This window comes from Salvelinus fontinalis, chromosome 26, assembly GCF_029448725.1.
Source record: "Salvelinus fontinalis isolate EN_2023a chromosome 26, ASM2944872v1, whole genome shotgun sequence".
NCBI lineage: Eukaryota > Metazoa > Chordata > Actinopteri > Salmoniformes > Salmonidae > Salvelinus > Salvelinus fontinalis.
The window spans coordinates 18,975,413-18,997,112 of NC_074690.1; the positions used below are offsets into that span (position 1 = coordinate 18,975,413).

The window sequence follows — 21,700 nt, forward strand, 5'->3', positions numbered from 1 at the left end:
TTTGGAGAGGGATCCCCAAGGCATGTTCTGTGTGGAATGGTGATGAGATGCATTCGATGCGTATATACACACGTCACTAACATACAAACAAACACACACACACACACACACACGCACACACGCAGATGGCAGAACCCTCATTAAACCCATACTGTCGGACCCAGCGGAGCGTGGGGGTGGCGATCTGTCCCTCAGGTAGTGTGTGTGTGTGTGTGTGTATGTGTGCATGTGTGTACACCGACACACACAAAACCAACCAACCAACTCCTCAATTTCTGCTAGCCCCATATTCTCTCCTCTATTGTCCCTCCACTTCAGTTGTGAAAATCATAAGGATCAAATAGATTGCAGTTTTTGCGAATAAAATCAGTTTTTACGTCGGTTCAAAGTCTTCACATAGATTTTGTTGTTGTTGAAATGACGCGGAAACATCATTGATTCAACCAGTTTGTGACCAGTAGGAACAGCCTGTGGATATTGGTTTGCTATTGACAAATGGTCAGACATTCTAGTTTCTTTGCAGCAATTACTTCTACTTTGGGAATAATGTCACATCTTAGGAGTGAGGCAGCCCTGCCTTTTCTTTGTCCTTTGTAATATAATGATGTAATACCATAATGTAACATAATAATATAATATATACCATTTAGTAGACGCTTTTATTCAAAGCCACTTATAGTCATGCCTGCATGCATTTTTTGTAAGTGACTTCACCATCACCTTTTGACCTCTGACTAGAAAACGTGTCCATCAATTTTGACTTTCAATCATTAAAGAGGACAATCCCGTACTGTGGCATCATATACAACTCCACCTTCAGGCGAGGATGAAGGAAAATATATTGTTCTTCCAATGCTAAAATGGCAAGGTGTATAATGCAGAAAATCTATAATTGAAGGCATGACCTCTGAGTGAATTATGTGGGGATGAACGTGTGAAAACAGGCCATTAACTGTGGCAAGTACTATAATTCAACCAGTTGTATTTTTTAACATGGGTTCATTAATTTAAATACATGTCAATATACTTTGGTTCAATATACATGGGTTCATTAATTTAAAACAATGTCAATATACTTTAAAATGACTAAAACCCAATCTAAACTGTCTAGAAATCATACTGGACCTACATTCAAACATTTTAATGTCTGTGTCCAGCTCGCTAATGATCACCGAAATTTTAACTAGACACTCAGGGAGAATAGAATGTTTAAAACATGATAGATACAGGACTATTTTTTTCAAATATTGACAGCGAATAAATATATTTCAGTGAGGCCCTCCGTACTTCGTTGAAGACCGAATGAGGCCCCCTGGGTAAAATGAGTTTGACACCCCTGGTGTAGGCTATAGCCCACGTAAATGTGGCATGCCTTAACACATACAGAACTAGCAGGGGATCTTCAACTCTAAACACATGTCCCTCTATTCAACCTAATGAATGTGTATTCTCAGTTCCGTATACTCTACCTCTAGGATGGATATTGACGTGCTAAGCCAACCTATCCATTTTTCTTTACTTCTCTAAGAGTAGATTGGAGTGAGAGGTAGGATAAATTGTTCTTATTAGGAGAGGGATCCCCAAGGAACGTTCTGTGTGGAATAGTAATGAGATGCTTTCCTTGTGTACACAAACACACACACGCACGCACGCACGCACGCACGCACGCACACACACACACACACACACACACACACACACACACACACACACACACACACACACACACACACACACACACACACACACGGCAGAACCCTCATTAAACCCATACTGTTGGACGCAGGGGAGCGTGGGGGTGGCGATCTGTCCCTCAGGTAGTGCGTGTGTGTGCATGTGTGTGTCTGTGCATGCATGCGTGTGTGTGTGTGCGTGTGTGTGTGTGTGCACACCAACACACACAAAACCAACCAACTCCCCAATTTCTGCCTTCCCCATATTCTCTCCTCTATTGTCCCTCCACTTCAGCTGTGAAAATCATAAGGATCAAATAGATTGCAGTTCATTTTCTGGTTTCTAGCTATCAGTCAGTTTGCTAGAAACCCACTGGGCTAAGAGGTCAGTTCAACATCTAGTTTTGATTTATATTTGATTGAGTTGTCAAATAACATGAATTCAACAAATAAATGAACCATCTTATTGGATTTTGTTTCAAAGTTGGGTAGAAAAAGACAACAGTGCACAAATTCCTTTCTGTGGAAACTGAATAAAATCAGTTTTCACGTCGGTTCAAAGTCTTCACGTAGATTTTTTTGTTGAATCAACGTTGGTTTAAACAGTTTGTGACAAGTGGGAACAGCCCGTGGACATTATATATATATAATTTATTTTAACAGGGAAGACATATTGAGACCTAGGTCTCTTTTTCAAATGATACGACATAAATATATACAATATGCCCAATACAGTTGAAGTCAGAAGTTTACGTACACTTAGGTTGGAGTCATTAAAATTCGTTCTCCAACCACTCCACAAATTTCTTGTTAACAAACTATATTTTTGGAAAGTCGGTTAGGACATCTACTTTGTGCACGACACAAGTACTTTTTCCAACAATTGTTTACAGACAGAATATATCACTTATTATTCACTGTATCAAAATTCCAGAAGTTTACATACACTAAGTTGACTGTGCCTTTAAAACATCTTGGAAAATTCCAGAAAATGATGTCATGGTTTTTAAAAGCTTCTGATAGGCTAATTGACATAATTTGAGTCAATTAGAGGTGAACCTGTAAATATATTTCAAGGCCTACCTTCAAACTCAGTGCCTCTTTGCTTGACATCATGGGAAAATCAAAAGAAATCAGCCAAGACCTCAGAAAAAAAATTGTAGACCTCCACAAGTCTGATTCATCCTTGGGAGCAATTTCCAAACGCCTGAAGGTGCCACGTTCATCTATACAAACAATAGTACGCAAGTATAAGCACCATGGGACCACGCAGTCGTCATACCGCTCAGGAAGGAGACGCCTTCTTCCCCTAGATGAACGTACTTTGGTGCGAAAAGTGCAAATCATTCCCAGAACAACAGCAAAGGACCTTGTGAAGATGCTGGAGGAAACAGGTACAAAAGTATGTATATCCACAGTAAAACCAGTCCTATATCGCCATAACCTGAAAGGCCGCTCAGCAAGGATGAAGCCACTGCTCCAAAACCACCATAAAAAAGCCAGACTACGGTTTGCAACTGCACATGGGGACAAAGATTATACTTTTTGGAGAAGTGTCCTCTGGTCTGATGAAACAAAAATAGAACTGTTTGCCCATAATGACCATCGTTATGTTTGTGGGGAAAAGGGGGGCATTTGCAAGCCGAAGAACATCATCACAACCGTGAAGCACGGGGGTGGCAGCATCATGTTGTGGGGGTGCTTTGCTGCAGGAAGGACTGGTGCACTTCACAAAATAGATGGCATCACGAGGCAGGAAAATTAAGTGGTTATATTGAAGCACCATCTCAAGACATCAGTCAGGAAGTTAAAGCTTGGGTCAAAAATGGGTCTTCTAAATGGACAATGACCCCAAGCATACTTCCAAAGTTGTGGCAAAATGGCTTAAGGACAACAAAGTCAAGGTATTGGAGTGGCCATCACAAAGCCCTGACCTCAATCCTATAGAAAACTAACTGACCTAAAACAGGGATGTTTTAGTTTTAAAAGGATTAAATGTCAGAAATTGTGAAAAACTGAGTTTAAATGTATTTGGCTAAGGTGTATGTAAACTTCCGACCTCAACTGTATATACACCTACACACATTAATACCAAAACACAATCATGGGAAGCACAAAAACATAACAAATTACCCAGAAAAACAGTTACATTGTCCAAAAATAAGTCCCCAATTATTACTTTAAATTGTCCGTACGTTATCAGAACATGAAGATCAAATGTATTTGGAATTTTGTTCCAGCCATAGAGTGCATTAAACCTAAAAGCAGATTTAACTAGCCTGGTGGAGACCGTAGAATATCTTAGGAGTGAGGCAGCCCTGCATTTTCCTTGTCCTTTGTAATATAATAACATAAGTGTAATATATACCATTTAGTAGACGCTTTTATTCAAAGCCACTTATAGTCATGCCTGCATGCACTTTATGTAAGTGACTTCACCATCACCTTTTGACCTCTGACTAGAAAAAGTGTCCATCAATTTTGACTTTCAATCATTAAAGAGGACAATCCCGTACTGTGGCATCATATACAACCCCACCTTCAGGCGAGGATGAAGGAAAAGATCATTGTTCTGCCAATGCTAAAATTCAACCAGTGGTATTTTATTTTACATTGGTTCATTGTCTATGTAAATTCACTAATTTAAAGGAGTGTATCTGTTACGCGGGGTGGAGCAGGTGAACCCAAGTGCAGACTCAGACGAGGAGACAGGGATAAGGTAACCAAGGTATTTATTGAAAAGTGGGGGCGGGGGGAGACGGGGTGCAGGCCAGGGGGAGCTCGGGCGGGTAGCAGGGAAATAGGAACTGAGGCTGCGGCTGGGGCAAGGGGAGCAGGGGCAGGATAAGCAGGTCCGGAGCGGAATCCAAGGAAACAGTAGAGCGGGGATCCAGCGCAGGGGAGCAGGACTGATGAGACGAGGGACCAGAGTCAGAGCGGACAGAATTGTAGCAGTGCGAAAAGCAGCATCAGGCTAAGGAAAACAGGCACCACAGGATAATAAGACCTATGCAGGGACAAACGGCTAGCAATGCAGACTGACTGAGCAGAGGCTACAATCTGGCAACGTGGAAGTGGCAGGGCTGAGTATTTGTAGAGGTCTTGATTATGGAACAGGTTGCAGCTGGTGGGGATTTGCTCTGACTCTAGCACACCTGTCTCAACTCACAATCAGATACACCCACACAGAGAGAGAGAGAGAGAGAGAGAGAGAGAGAGAGAGAGAGCACTGGGGGAGTGGCAACAAGTTAGGGGGACACCGGATGAGAAGTAGAGGGCGTGGCAGGGGCAGATGTAACACTATCTGTGAATTGTCACATTTCTTTGTTAACCTTGGACCACATTTGTTTTTAATTGCAGCTTTTGAATGTAGTACGACAAGTACATGACAAAGGCCACAGCTCATGACCATAACAGTTACCAACCTGACAACATACTACACAACATGCCTTATGAATAGTACATGAAAAGAGACACAGCTCATTACCATAACAGTTACCAACCTGACAACATACTACACAACATGCCTTATGAATAGGGGTGAGATAGCAGAGGCTCCACAATCCCTCGTGAATGAAATGGTTGGAGGGTATAGGCCAGAGGTGTCAAATATACGGGCAGCAGGTGGTTTGAGTTTTTTTGTTTTATGTTTAAAAAGAATTGGAGATAGGGGAACAAAGTCAATATATTATAAAATGACTAAAACCGAATCTAAACTGGGTTAGAAATTATACTGGACCTACATTCATGCATTTTATTGACTGTGTCCAGCTCGCTAATGACCAACGAATGAAAACTAGACAGTAAGGCCCTCCGTACTTCGTTGAAGACCGAATGAGGCCCCCTGGGTAAAATGAGTTTGACACCCTCGGTGTAGGCTATAGCCCACGTAAATGTGGCATGCCTTAACACATACAGAACTAGCAGGGGATCTTCGACTCAAAACACATGTCCATCTATTCAACCGAATGAATGTGTTCCCTGATATCCCTACTCTACATCAAGGCTGGATATTGACTTCCTAAGCAAACCTATCCATTTTTCATTACAGCTCAAAGAGTTGTGTGTAGAGAGAGGTAGACTAAATTGTTCTGATTGAAATACGGATCCCCAAGGAATGTTCTGTGTAATATACGCATACCATTACATACCATACATACAGTGCCTTTGGAAAGTATTCAGACCCCTTGACTTATTCCACATTTTGTTACGTTACAGCTATATTCTAAAATATTTTTTTCAATTTTTTATTCCCTTATAATTTTTAAAAAATTCCCTACACACAATACCCCCATAATGACAAAGTAAAAACAGGTTTTTATTTAAAAAAAATAAAATTCAGACCCTTTACTCAGTACTTTGTTGAAGCACCTTTGGCAGTGATTACAGCCTCAAGTCTTCTTAGGTATGACGCTACAAGCTTGGCACACCTGTATTTGGGGAGTTTCTCCCATTCTTCTCTGCAAATCCTCTGAAGCCGTGTCAGTTTGGATGGGGAGTGTTGCGGCACAGCTATTTTCAGGTCTCTCCTGAGATGTTCGATCAGTTTCAAATCCGGGCTCTGGTTGGGCCACTCAAGGACATTCAGAGCTCAATTTCGAAGTCTCATAGCAAAGGGTACTTATGTAAATAAGGCTGTAACATAACAAAATGTGGAAAAAGTCAAAGGGTCTGAATACTTTCCGAATACTTTACAAACACACACACGCACAGTTGGCCTCAGGTAGTGTTTGTGTGTGTGTAACAATCATTTTGTTTGTCCCCACGAGGTCAAATGCTATTTCTAGGGGGTTTAGGGTTAAGGTTAGAATTAGTGTTAGGAGCTAGGGTTAGTTTTAGGGTTAGGGTTAGGAGCTAGGGTTAGGTTTAGGGTTAGGAGCTAGGGTTAGGTTTAGGGTTAAGGTTAGGTTTTTAGGTTAAGGATAGAGTTAGGGTTAAGGTCAGGGTTAGGGTTAGGGAAAATAGGATTTTGAATGGGTCTGAATTGTATGTCCCCACAAGGTTATTTTGCAAGAATGTGTGTGTCTCACTGTATGTGTGTGTGCACGTGTGTGTGTGTGCACGTCTGTGTGTGCACGTGTGTGTGTGTGTGTGTGTGTGTGTGTGTGTGTGTGTGTGTGTGTGTGTGTGTGTGTGTGTGTGTGTGTGTGTGTGTGTGTGTGTGTGTGTGTGTGTGTGTGTGTGTGTGCGCATGTATGCGTGCATGTGTGTGCGCATGTATGCGTGCATGTGTGTGCGGGCAGAGGGAGCTGACGTCCGAAGGAGGGCTCAGGGTTATTACAAAGAGGAGTACAGACAGTGCGTAAAACCACACACACACCCAGGGGGATCTGTCCGATAGCTCGTCACACTAGGAAGAGAAGAATCCACTTACACAGACAGAGACAGAGAGCCACAGCCATATTGTAGGCTACCGTTATAGCCTCTACCATTGGATATGATAAATTTTTTCATTATTCCAGATTAGATTATCCAGCCCTGGTTTGTGGGGCTCATATTGGCTGTGGTATACTTGACTGTGTGGAGTCTCAGAGTCACAGTGAGCCTCCCTGGCAGATTAATAAACTCACATGGAAGGCCATCCAGTTGCTATCTGACCAATCTCTATACAGCAATCTCAACCCTGGGTCATCCATTCCTCATGTGGATTTTGGCACATGTTCTATTTCTTGCAAAGATACAAATAGAATGAAAGAAAGCACTCAATGTATACCAGAATAACATTTTTACCACTGGTGAGATACATCTGTATATGTAAAGAAAGTCAATGGCTGTTCACTGTTTGCGGCTCTAAAACGTGATCATGATTGAAAGTACTATACAAGATGTTGTAAAAATAAATAAATAACGGTCTGGTTCATTTTTGCAAAACTGCATGTAAATTATTGTTTTTTTTACTATAAATCATGATCATATTCATGTACTATCAGCATTTGTCCTGCAATTTGAACAGATAATCCTGGCTTGGTTTCACTTTAACAGTGAAATGAAGCAAGTAGTTTCATTAAACTTTCATCAGACAATTAAAGGTATAGTTCATCCCCACTTATAGACAATCAAAACACACTTAGGTCATTTTGTGCAGTTTGCACAGTCATGTTGACTCAAAAGGCAGTGGCAGCTAGACAGATACACAGAAGGAATAATGTTCAGTCTGAACTTTTCAAGAATAGGAAGTATTCTCTTCTTCATTAATTGTCAGGGAGAATGTCAGATTAGAAAGAAAGGAGAGATATTCGTTTATGAAACGTCAAACAAGCTTTGTTTTTTCTGACAAGCTCCATCAGAGCAGTGAAAGAATGGCCTCCAAACTTAGCTTTGGCACAGATTTACTACATACTTCCTCCAGCTGTAAACCTTGCACCTGTTTCTTCAGCCCGGGATAAAACATTAAAAAAACAAATTCTAAAACATGAAAATGTCTCCAATCAGATGTATTTATAAAGCCCTTTTTACATCAGTAGTTGTCACAAAGTGCTTGTTCAGAATCCCAGCCTAATGGACTTCTAGACAGAGTTTCTCCCCAGACTTTCCCAAGAAACCCAATCAACCAGAACAGGATTAGCTATCTTGTTTTATTAATGTTCCCGTGCCTTCTCCTAGTCAGGTACAGAGTATTACTCTGTGGGAGGATTACTGGAAGGCCTGAAATAGACCAAATACATTTTACTTGTAACAATAAATACGCTTTTTTATTTACTTCCATTGTCCTCCAAGAGTTTCTCAATCTCCTCTCTACTTCCGTTTTCTCCTTCATGCACCTTGGTTGGAGAGGGAGAGATAGGGCTGAAACAACAGGTCTGGGACAAGATAGCCCATCCGGTGAACGGGTCAGGGTTCCATAGCCGCAGGCAGAACAGCAGAAACTGGATCATCAGCACGACCAGGTGGACGGGACGGGGACAGCCAGAAGTCGTCAGGCCAGGTAGTCCTGAGGCATGGTTCTAGGGCTCCGGTCCTCCGGAAGGGGGGAGAGAGAGAGAGATGGGTGAATTAGAGGGAGCATACCTAAGATCACACAGAACACCAAGTAATACAGGAAGATTACACTAGATAGGCCAGACTGACCCTAGCCCCCCGGCACAAAGACTATTGCAGCATAGATACTGAAGACTGAGACGGGGGTCAGGGGACACTTTGGCCTTGTCCAAAGTAACCCTGGACAGGGCCAACCAGGCAGGATATAACCCCACCTACTTTGCCAAAGCAAAGCTTCCACACCACGAAAGGGATATCCACTTGACCACTAACTTTCTACCCTGAGACAAGGCTGAATATAGCCCATGAAGATTTCCTCCACCGCACGAGCATGAGGGGAAGCTTGGCACTACGTGATGCACCCCTCCTAGAGACGGCATGGGAGAACGCAAGCAAGCCAGTGACTCAGCCCCCATAATAGGGTCAGAGGCAGAAAATCCCAGTGGAGAGACGGGAGCCAGCCAGACAGGTGGTTCTTCACTTCAGTGCCTTGCTGTTCACCTTCGCACCCCTGGGCTAGTCTACACTCAATCATAGGAGGTCATTGGCTGGTCAGCTCTGTTAGCTCGACTCATTGTGTAATTTTGTCATTTTGTCATTTTTATTAGGATCCCCATTAGCTCACGCCGTAACGCTAGCTAATCTTCCTGGGATCCAACAACAATTAACAAGACATTACAAACAACCACAATCAAGACTTCACAAACATTCAACAAGTAGACAATACAGATAATTAAAATACCTGACAGGAAACACATTTAACATTCAGTTGATGCTTTCTATTTCCTATCCAGTCATATCGCATTAGATGTTCTTTTATTTTTTTCTTGAAGGTGGATTTACTTTTGCCTGAGAAATATGTATTGGTAAAGAGTTCCATTCAGCTATGGCTCTATATAAAACTGTAGATTTAAGGCGTTTTGTCCTTGGCTTGGGTTGTTTAAGCTGCTGTAACGGCGGTCCTCCTCCTCTTCATCCGAAGAGGAGGAGCAGGGATTGAACCAAGGTGCAGCGCGTTGAAATGACATGATGAATTTATTTAACAAGACAAAACGAACTATACTTGAAAATGATACAAAATAACAAAACGAAAGTAGACCGACCTGAACGACGAACTTACATACAACGTGAAGAACGAAATGAACAGGAACAGACTACATGAAATGAACAAACCGTAAACAGTCCCGTATGGTGCAAACATTGACACAGACACAGGAGACAATCACCCACAAACAAACAGTGAGAATGCCCTACCTAAATATGACTCTTAATTAGAGGCAAACGCAAACCACCTGCCTCTAATCAAGAGCCATACCAGGCAAACCAAAACCAACATAGAAACAGATAACATAGAATGCCCACCCAACCTCACGTCCTGACCAACTAACACACAAAAACTAACATAAATAGGTCAGGAACGTGACAGTACCCCCCCCACAAGGTGCGAACTCCGGACGCACCAGCACAAAGTCTAGGGGAGGGTCTGGGTGGGCATCTAACCACGGTGGTGGCTCAGGCTCCGGGCGCGGTTCCCACCCCACCATAATCCATCCTAACTTCCTCCCTCCAAGAATGTCCACCCTCTTTTGACCCCCACAAAATCCCCTTAACAACATATCTAATAAGGACAACACCGGGACAGAGAGATAAATCAAGACAGAGGGATAGATAAGAATATAGAAGTAGAAAAAGATAGAGAGGGAGATCAGGATAGAGGGGCAACTCCGGACTGAAGGGCAGCTCCGGACAGAGAGACAGCTCTGGACTGATGGGCAGTTCTGGGTATCTAGCCTTTTCAGGCTGAAGGGCAGCTCATGGCTGACTGACGACTCTCGACGCTCATGGCAGGCTGACGGCTCTCGACGCTCATGGCAGGCTGACGGCTCTCGACGCTCATGGCAGGCTGACGGCTCTCGACGCTCATGGCAGGCTGACGGCTCTCGACGCTCATGGCAGGCTGACGGCTCTCGACGCTCATGGCAGGCTGACGGCTCTCGACGCTCATGGCGCTCTGACGGCTCTGGCTGCTCATGGCGCTCTGACGGCTCTGGCTGCTCATGGCGCTCTGACGGCTCTGGCTGCTCATGGCGCTCTGACGGCTCTGGCTGCTCATGGCTCTCTGACGGCTCTGGCTGCTCATGGCTCTCTGACGGCTCTGGCTGCTCATGGCTCGCTGGCGGCTCTGGCAGATCCTGTCTGGTTGGCGGCTCTGGCAGATCCTGTCTGGTTGGCGGCTCTGGCAGATCCTGTCTGGTTGGCGGCTCTGGCAGATCCTGTCTGGTTGGCGGCTCTGGCAGATCCTGTCTGGTTGGCGGCTCTGGCAGATCCTGTCTGGCTGACGGCTCTAGCGGCTCCTGTCTGGCTGATGGCTCTAGCGGCTCCTGTCTGGCTGACGGCTCTGTAGGCTCATGGCAGACGGGCGGCTTTGCAGGCTCATGGCAGACGGGCGGCTTTGCAGGCTCCTGGCAGACGGATGGCTCAGACGGCGCTGGGGAGACGGATGGCTCAGATGGCGCTGGGGAGACGGATGGCTCAGATGGCGCTGGGGAGACGGATGGCTCAGATGGCGCTGGGGAGACGGATGGCTCAGATGGCGCTGGGGAGACGGATGGCTCAGATGGCGCTGGGGAGACGGATGGCTCTGGCCGGATATGGCGCACTGTAGACCTGGTGCGTGGTGCCAGAACTGGAGGCACCGTGCTAATGACAAGCACCTTCCTACTAGTGCGGGGAGCAGGGACAGGGCACACTGTATTCTCAAAGCCTACTCTATCCCTGATGCGTGGTACCGGCACTGGTGACGCCGGGCTGAGGACAAGCACATCAGGATTAGTAGGGGGAGAATATACAGTGTGTACAGGGCTCTGGAGACGCACTGGTAGCTTAGTGCGTGGGGCCGGAACTGGAGGCACCGGGCTAGATACACGCACTACAGGGAGAGTGCGTGGAGGAGGAACAGGGCTCAGGATACGCACTGGTAGCCTAGTGCGTAGTGTATACACTGTAGGTACTAGGCTGGGGCGGGGAGGTGGTGCCGGAAATACCGGACCGTGGAGGCGTACTGGCACTCTTGAGCATTGAGCTTGCCCAACCTTACCTGGTTGAATGCTCCCGGTTGCCCGACCAGTGCGGGGAGGTGGAATAACCCGCACCGGCCTATGTAGGCGAACCGGAGAAACCATGCGTAAGGCCGGTGCCATGTATGCCGGCCCGAGGAGACGCACTGGAGACCAGACGCGTTGAGCCGGCCTCATGACACCTGGCTCAATACTCAATCTAGCCCTACCAGTGCGGGGAGGTGGAATAACCCGCACTGGGCTATGCACTCGTACAGGAGACACCGTGCGCTCTACTGCGTAACACGGCGCCTGCCCGTACTCCCGCTCTCCACGGTAAGCCTGGGAAGTGGGCGCAGGTCTCCTACCTGCCCTTGGCCCACTATCTCCTAGCCCCCCCCCAAGAAATTTTTGGGAATTACTCACGGGCTTTTTTGGCTTCCGTGCCAGACGCGTTCCCTCATAGCTCCGGTTCCTCTCCCCGGTAGCCTCTGCTCTCCTCCGTGCCTCCAGCTCAGCTTTGGGACGGCGATTTTCTCCTGCCTTAGCCCAGGGACCTTCTCCATTCATTATTTGCTCCCATGTCCAGAAATCCTTTCTCTCCTGTCCCTTACTCCGTTTAGTTTCCCTTTGCCGCTTGGTCTTAGCTGGGTGGGTGGTTCTGTAACGGCGGTCCTCCTCCTCTTCATCCGAAGAGGAGGAGCAGGGATTGAACCAAGGTGCAGCGCGTTGAAATGACATGATGAATTTATTTAACAAGACAAAACGAACTATACTTGAAAATGATACAAAATAACAAGACGAAAGTAGACCGACCTGAACGACGAACTTACATACAACGTGAAGAACGAAATGAACAGGAACAGACTACATGAAATGAACAAACCGTAAACAGTCCCGTATGGTGCAAACATTGACACAGACACAGGAGACAATCACCCACAAACAAACAGTGAGAATGCCCTACCTAAATATGACTCTTAATTAGAGGCAAACGCAAACCACCTGCCTCTAATCAAGAGCCATACCAGGCAAACCAAAACCAACATAGAAACAGATAACATAGAATGCCCACCCAACCTCACGTCCTGACCAACTAACACACAAAAACTAACATAAATAGGTCAGGAACGTGACAGCTGCCCTGAACTTGCCGGTCTAGTTTGGTGGTTATGCGTGTTGCTAGTATGTACTGACTGGACTGAAAAATACGGTGTTTTAAAAAAAGATATAACATTCCTATAGAAAATCAGAAGACTAGATAGTAATTTGTTTTTAACATGAAGCCATGAGAGATTCTGATGCATTTGGATAATACTCACACATTAGAGTAATGAAGAGCTAAGAGCTAGCTGGCAGCCCTGTTCTGAGCCATTTGGAGCTTTTATATCTTTCGTTGCTGCAGATGACCATATAACTGGGCAGTACTCTAAGTGTGATAGGACCGGGGATTAACCATATAACCAGACAGTACTCTAAGTGTGATAGGACCAGGGATTAACCATATAACCAGACAGTACTATAAGTGTAATAGGACCAGGAATTAACCATATAACCAGACAGTACTCTAAGTGTGATAGAACCAGGGATTGACCATATAACAAGACAGTACTCTAAGTGTGATAGGACCAGGGATTGACCATATAACTGGACAGTACTCTAAGTGTGATAGGACGAGGGATTGACCATATAACTGGACAGTACTCTAAGTGTGATAGAACCAGGGATTAACCATATAACCAGACAGTACTCTAAGTGTGATAGGACCAGGGATTAACCATATAACCAGACAGTACTCTAAGTGTGATAGGACCAGGGATTAACCATATAACCAGACAGTACTCTAAGTGTGATAGGACCAGGGATTAACCATATAACCAGACAGTACTCTAAGTGTGATAGGACCAGGGATTAACCATATAACCAGACAGTACTATAAGTGTAATAGGACCAGGAATTAACCATATAACCAGACAGTACTCTAAGTGTGATAGAACCAGGGATTGACCATATAACCAGACAGTACTCTAAGTGTGATAGGACCAGGGATTGACCATATAACCAGACAGTACTCTAAGTGTGATAGGACCAGGGATTGACCATATAACTGGACAGTACTCAAAGTGTGATAGCACCAGGGATTAACCATATAACCAGACAGTACTCTAAGTGTGATAGGACCAGGGATTAACCATATAACCGGACAGTACTCTAAGTGTGATAGGACCAGGGATTGACCATATAACTGGACAGTACTCTAAGTGTGATAAGACCAGGGATTGACCATATAACCAGACAGTACTCTAAGTGTGATAGGACCAGGGATTGACCATATAACTAGACAGTACTCTAAGTGTGATAGGACCAGGGATTGAATCCCCTGTTTCAGTGTGCTAGATGTTACATACTCTGAATATTTTCTTGTAACAGCGATTCCCTTACCCATCTTAATAACAATATGATCTATGTGTTCTGACCAGGATAAAGCTACGTCCAACATGACGCCTAGTAGTTTCCTTTTTTTCACTTGCTCTACACGCGTTCTATTCATCGACAAATTCAATTGGGGATCATCAGCAAGCATATATTTTGAACCAAATAGAATACATTTAGTTTTAGAGATGTTCAACATCAATTTGTTCATTTCAACCCACTCAGATACCATTCTTAGTTCACTGCTCAGTACATCTGTTAGCTCATTACATTCTGATGCTGCGTTATACATTGTAGAGTCATCAGCATACATGACCACTCTTGCTTTGTTCATTACTGAAGGCAAATCATTAGTAAAGATAGAGTAGAGAAGTGGGCCTAGGCAACTTCCTTGAGGAACACCACAGTGTATATCTTTACTGTTTGAAAAACTACCATTAAAGAACACTTTTTGCCTTCTCCTGGATAGATAGCTTTCCATCCAGGATAGAGCTGCAGACTTAAAACCATAACATTTGAGTTTTCCTAGTAACAGTTCATGATCAATTACATCAAAAGCAGCACTGGAATCCGGCAACACAGCACCAACTAACTTCCTGTCATCCATACTCTTTAACCAATCATCTGTCATTTGTGCTAAGGCCGTGCTCGTAGAATGCCCTTCTCTGTATGCATGCTGGAAACCCGTTATCAGACCTTTAATTGAGAAATAATCCTTGATTTGTACAGATACAATTTTATCTAATGATTTACTCAACACAGGCAGCAAGCTTAATGGACGACTATTAGGACCAGTGAATGCAGATTTTTGTATCCTTAGGTAGTGGAATAACCTTTGGCTCTTTCCAGACTTCTGGGCACACCCCATACATCAAGCACTTCTTAAAAATATGAGAGATTGGTGTACATATTTGGTTAGCTGTAACTCTAAGCAATTTGGCGTCAAGATGATCTGTACCGGCCTCCCGGGTGGCGCAGTAGTCTAGGGCACTGCATCGCAGTGCTAACTGCGCCACCAGAGTCTCTGGGTTCGCGCCCAGGCTCTGTCGCAGCCGGCCGCGACCGGGAGGTCCGTGGGGCGAAGCACAATTGGCATAGCGTCGTCCGGGGTAGGGAGGGTTTGGCCGGTAGGGATATCCTTGTCTCATCGCGCTCCAGCGACTCCTGTGGCGGGCCGGGCGCAGTGCGCGCCAACCAAGGGGGGCCAGGTACACGGTGTTTCCTCCGACACATTGATGCGGCTGGCTTCCGGGTTGGAGGCGCGCTGTGTTAAGAAGCAGTACGGCTGGTTGGGTTGTGCTTCGGAGGACGCATGGCTTTCGACCTTCGTCTCTCCCGTGCCCGTACGGGAGTTGTAGCGATGAGACAAGGTAGTAATTACTAGCGATTGGATACCACGAAAATTGGGGAGAAACTGGGATAAAAAAAAAAAATTAATAAAAAAAAGATGATCTGTTCCAGGTGACGTGTCATCCGACAGAGACAACAGCATCCTTTCTACCTCGTCCCTTTCTACTTGGTGAAAATCTAACATGCATTGCCTCTCCTTCATGATACAATATTTTATAAGAGTATATGACGCTGTCGGACCTGCGGTAGATTATTTTAGGGCCTTTGGTATTTTAGTTTTCCTAATGAGTGCAACCAAGTTATGATCACTTCAACCTAGTGCCACTGATACAGCTTTAGAACAATGTTCAGCCATGTTAGTAAAAATGTGATCGATACAAGTTGATGATGTGATACCGGACCTATTAGTGAACGTTCTGGTTGGTGATGTCATAACTCTGGACAGGTTACATACGTTGGCAACATAAATACGTTTCTTTCTCATTGGACAGTTGGTGTTTAAAAAAATCAGTATTCATATCTCCCCAAAAATATATTTCCCTATTTTCATCACATACCTTATCCAACATTTCGCAAATTCCATCAAGATATTTCACATCAGCACTAGGTGGCCTATAGCAGCAACCAACTACTATAGGTTTCAAATGTGGTAAATGCACCTGTACCCATAGTGCCTCTAATCCATTCAACATTAAGTCCTTATGTTGTTTTGCTGGAATATGACTCTGGATGTAAGCTGCAACTCCACCTCCATATCTATTTCTGTCCCTCCTGAACAAGTTGTATCCATGTATAGAGATCTCAGCATCATCAAAAGAAGAGTCCAGGTGAGTCTCTCATATTGCCAATACATTCATATTGTTTGACTGCACTAGACTGCATATTTCATGAATGTTATTCCTTAAACTGCATATATTTAAGTGAGCAATTAACAGACCTTTCTTTGGTAGATTTACAGTATTTATATGTCCAAACATGAATCAGCAGTTGGAATCTGAGAGAGATAGTCAGTTAGTGTGTGTGTGTGAGGCTGGAATGACTTGTGTCTGTCGCTCCTCCTAACTCCATGGGAGGGAGGGTGAACAATCAGTTTGTCATAATACCTCAGATATACCATGTCACCTCGTTCTCTTGCAGCCTTCATGGCTGGTTTTAGTTCCTTTCTTCTTTGACGGACTGCATCTGAGAAATCCTCATTGATGAAGATGAAGGACCCTTTAAGGCGTTTGGCTTTTTCAAGGACTGCAAGCTTATCCTTGAACCTGAGGAATTTCACTACAATTGGCCTGGGTCTGGTTCCATTTTCACCCCCATTGGCACCATTAGTGACCCCTGGTTTCCCAGACCGGTGAGCACGTTCCAGCTCTACCTGTTGATCCAGTTGTAGCTCCTCAGAAAACAGCTTTCGAACTTTGTCCTCTGATTCAGCCCGAGTCTCACTTTGGCTCTACTGGATACCATCTATTATAAGATTATTTCTCCTCGATTGTCCATCCAGGTAATCAGCCTTCCCAGACATGCTCTGGGGGCCCTCCCTGACTGTGGTGATTTCATTCCACATAGAGGAACAGTTTCTGGAAAGTGTGTCCTGTTTGGTCTTCAGTACATTCACATCCTTCTGTGTGAACTGAAGGCTTGTTTTAATGTTTTGTACATCTTTAGTCAGGTCGTCCAGCCGTTTGTTGGTAGACTCCATGATCATTTGTATGAAGCTTTCTTTTAAAGTTATTTTCCTGCTGAAGTATCATTTCCTTATAGAAAACGTTCTGCTTCTCCAAGAGTTCACGTACCTGCCAGGCAGCGATGTGATCCTCGTCATTTTTCGGAGGCATGATAGTAATTATAGTAGGATGAGCCCTCTATTCACTCCGTGAAATGAGAGACGCCAGCAGTAGAAAACTCTGGAAATCGGTATTCCTAAAACCGAGACAAATTGAAGTACGGTCCTAGCCACAAGGGCTAACCGCTTAGAGTGCTTGGTATCCAACAATAGTAGCAAAGGTTGTCTAGCTTGATAGCTAGCAGCTAGGCTAGCCGCTTTCCCAATGTATTACCACCTTGTTTGAGCTAGGATCCCTGGACATATATCAGTGGTCCCAGAGATAACGCTAACTGCGTCCCAGGATCCAGATATGAATAGGAAAACTATTGTAAACTTTTATTAGCTAACTAGGTAGTTTGTTGTTAAAGTAAAACAAACAGAGTCTCTAGTCTTGTTGTACTGCTCGTATTGAAGTGGAAGAGGTTAGCTAATTGCCAATTAAACACCAGGAACTGACCCACCAAATACCTGAAGAGGTGGGAAAAGGGTGGTGGTTTTATCAGAAGAGTTAATAAGAAACATTACTGCATTGGGGCTTTTCAGTTTCAGGTTGATTTAGTGTGAGTGGTGTGCATGGTAGGCAGAGATTGTGGCATTGACTATTCCATTGGTCCCATTGTACCAGGGAAGCTAAGATTCAATAATTTCAGCGTTAACCCACGATAACCATCAACTGTGCTGTGTCGGAGGTGACAGGTATCTTAGGTTGAATCTAGGCTGTGGCCTTTGACTGTCAGAAATGTTTTGTACCACAAAAATAGAAAATAAGTAATGGTAGTGCTTCTTCAGTGCCTACCTTTCTCGAATCACAACAACAACGCCACCCCCGAGAGACTATCTGTACTTAAAGGTTCCCAGCATCTTACAAGTTCAAGTCCTGTAATCATTTGCAATATGTTCTCAAGAAGAATAAATTCCTGCCTGGAAATGGATTGCTTTCAAGCTTTCTCTATTTTATTTAAATACCAACATTCTTAAAAGACAGTTTATGTAACTCTTAAGACCTTGGTAGCCCAATGTCATTGTTCTCATCGGTTGATTGGGAATCCATGGTGGCACCTTTCAACTTCTAGTAAATATTTCCTCTAGCAACATTGAGTGACAGTTTTGAGTGTCAGTCTATCCAACAGATAGGCTAAGGCTATGTTTCCTCAAATCAATAGGGAAGCTGCATAGTCTTGACTGGTTAGTTGCTGTCCATGGTCCTGACGTGCTAGGGGAACCTTACATAGCTGACATAAAGTAGCTACTCCCGACTGTAACATTAATAAAAGCATAGATGTGGTTCAGAACACCGGGCTCTGTTGCTGGGCTGTGCACTGAGTAGACCGACTACATGTCTACTGTTGAATAAGTACATGTATGAAAACAAACGGTTGAACATTTATTGTAAAAAATAGTCACGCACTTACTTTCCAAGGATAGACGTCTGTCATAATTGGTCTACTTCTGTGTTGAAGTCGTGCAGGGTCCAATATTGAAACTAGAAATATCGTAGTAGGCTATACCTCGTGCACCTGACGTCACATTATTGACATCAGTAGCTGTGTGAGAGCGAGCAGCCTGTAGCTTAAATACCAGCAGCAGCGGCAGGTGCAGTTGTAGAAACAACACAAACCAAAGCATACTGTTGTGGGAAATGTTGGAAACTGCTGGTAGAACAAAAACAAAGCTCAGAAACATGTGTTCTGTGGTGTCGTAGGCTACGTTTTTTATATATATATATATTGCTTTTGATGTGTTCATAACTTGTGAAGAGACACTTCTGGAAATTTTCGGAAGGAAAGGGAACGTTTCTAAGACGTTGAAGCTATCAAGCTATTTTGTTTCAGTTAGGAATTATGAATAATTCCGTCTATGGCGATGGCTCGAACATTTCAGAACTAGTTCAACCGCTCTGTGTCTCCCACAACCAAAGCACTTTCCCGCCACTGCGACTGGAATCCAAATCGCTGGTCACTTCAGCCACTATGTTCGCTTTTGGAGTCATGGGGAACCTCATTGCCATTGTTGTGTTGTGCATCTCAAAGAAAGAGCAGAAGGAGACCACGTTCTATACGCTGGTTGTTGGAATGGCTATCACGGACCTGTTGGGCACCTGTTTCACCAGCCCGGTGGTTATCGCCACCTACATAGCCCAGAGGTGGCCCGGTGGAGAGCTACTGTGTGACTTTTTCTCCTTCTCTATGCTCTTTTTCGGCTCGGCTGGAATGTCCATTCTGTGCGCCATGGCAGTAGAACGATACCTGGCCATAAACCACGCGTATCTTTACTCCCAATACATTGACCGGACGACGGCGCGTTTGGCGCTCATGGGCATCTACCTGGCTAACATTGTGCTGTGCATCATGCCCAGCTTTGGTTTCGGGAAGCATGTGCGCCACTTCCCGGGCACGTGGTGTTTTTTGGACTGGAGGGCGACGGACCCCCTCGCTGCCTCGTACTCGTTTCTGTATGGCGGGTTCATGCTGGTGTTGATTGCGGTGACAGTTCTGTGCAACTTCGCAGTGTGTCGGTCACTTGTGGGGATGAGCCAGAAGACGCGGATAGTGAGAGCGAAGGTGTCCGCGCAAGTAGGCTCACGGCGCGTGTTCCTGCCCTCCGTCACCTGCCCGTCTGCGGCTGAGATCCAAATGTTCTGGCTGCTGATATTTATGACCATCGTTTTCCTGGTGTGCTCCATTCCTTTGGTGGTAAGTGAAATGCTAATATTGGAAATGTAATTTAAGTTATTGTGCATGGATTATGTTATGGGCATGAGTTTCAAATATGGCCTAAACTATCCAACACAGACACAAATTAATAGTATATTGTTGAAAAATTGTTTGCTTTATCCACATATACAACTTTTATATATCAATCTGACAGGTGCGCATCTTTGTAAACCAGCTGTATGGTCCTTCCAACATCTGTGCCGGAGTGAATCCAGATTACCGCAGTGATCTGATGGCCATTCGCTTCGCCTCGTTCAACCCCATTCTGGACCCCTGGGTATACATCCTCTGTAGGAAGAACCTGTTGGTCAAGGGCTGTGAGAGGGTAAAGAAGACAGTTGGACAAGTCAAGGCGGGCCGCGGGCGTAATTTAGGCTGGGTTGGAACTAGCAGTCATCATTCACTCCCGTCGTTTGAACACAGCAACGAGACCAGTTACGCGTCATTACGCACGACCAACTACAGAAACGATTCGGAGACCCAGGTTACCACCAAAAATAAATCGTTCACAGACTTTACCATGCGACAAGCCTGGGACCTTGACACGGCGCAGGCGAACTTTCATCCGTTTAGTGTAGACCAGACTACCGTGATCGGTTTCGAGGCGGAGATAGCGGTGGTGTCCAACCCGGCCATGATCGCGTCACAGCTCAGAAGCAGCGAGGCGCTTCCGGAGATGTGCTCACCAGCAGGTCTTCATAGCCACGTCAGTAAAGTAGACATCGTCACCTGTACCTTCAGCACACTAAGCTCCTGTCAATCGGAGAAGTGTCTCTGATCAACTGTTTCCCAACAAACGTAAATGTTTTCATATAGACTTTTACAGCAAATGTCTGACAGGCTGAACACAGACAGCCAGACAGACACAGGTCGTTTACCTTGATGCAGCCTACAGGTCAGATTACAAAGGCTGGGCTTCTGCACACAGGAGATTTTACAAAATGGACCCATTTGGACATTTTAAGATGCACTTTATGAATCTGTAACGTGATTGTATTATGATCATACTCTAAGGGGACCATATACACCTACTTGCCTTCAACACAGCATTATCTTTATGCTTTTTGAATTCAATGAATTTAAGAATGACATTTTTACACAGTGGTCCATTTTATTTGATCTTCTCAATATATTTAGATATCATTCTTTGATTGATACAAATATGTATTTTTTTCTGTTAAATGATGCACACAACTTAATGCAGACAGACAATAATGCACTGGCTCAATCAAGTATTAGAAATGCTGCTTCTTTCTGTGCCATACCCGTGTTGCATGCAGGGAATAGTAACTGAATGTACCAACATGTCCAACTTAGTTTTGTACTGTTTAATATTTTTGATAACATAACTGTGAGTGATGATTAACTTTCCTATTTAAATGTGTTTTAAAGCTATTGGAAAATTTATTGTGAGCTCTTTTGAAAAATATACATCATTAGTGTTGTGCATTTTTGTATTAATGGGGGATTAAATCAGTTGAACAGCACACATTGTTTCCTGAAATATGTTTAACTAAATGCACTTCATGACTAGTGTGTGACTCACATAACAAGCAAGTTACGGAAAGCACATATTTAAAGCTGATCATCGTTTAAACAAGATCGGTTCCGACAACAGTTCAGAGTCATGGGGACATCAAGTGACTTGTCATCAAGTTTTGTGGTCTAATTTAT

At 44.3% G+C, this 21,700-nt stretch overlaps 1 protein-coding gene across 1 annotated transcript; it reads left to right on the plus strand.

Annotated features, from left to right (window-relative positions):
- Nucleotides 1-18,931: 18,931 nt before the first annotated feature.
- LOC129823836 (prostaglandin E2 receptor EP4 subtype-like) lies at nt 18,932-21,683 on the plus strand. Its single transcript, XM_055882865.1, has 2 exons — nt 18,932-20,005; nt 20,181-21,683. The coding sequence occupies exons 1-2, from the start codon at nt 19,154-19,156 to the stop codon at nt 20,802-20,804; spliced, it is 1,476 nt and encodes a 491-aa protein (XP_055738840.1). The 5' UTR covers nt 18,932-19,153; the 3' UTR covers nt 20,805-21,683.
- Nucleotides 21,684-21,700: the final 17 nt, after the last annotated feature.

Coding starts and splice junctions, on each gene's coding strand:
- LOC129823836 (XM_055882865.1), top strand. CDS start 19,154: ATGAATAATTCCGTCTATGGCGATGGCTCGAACATTTCAGAACTAGTT. Junction 20,006..20,180: donor TGTGCTCCATTCCTTTGGTG/GTAAGTGAAATG, acceptor TCAATCTGACAG/GTGCGCATCTTTGTAAACCA.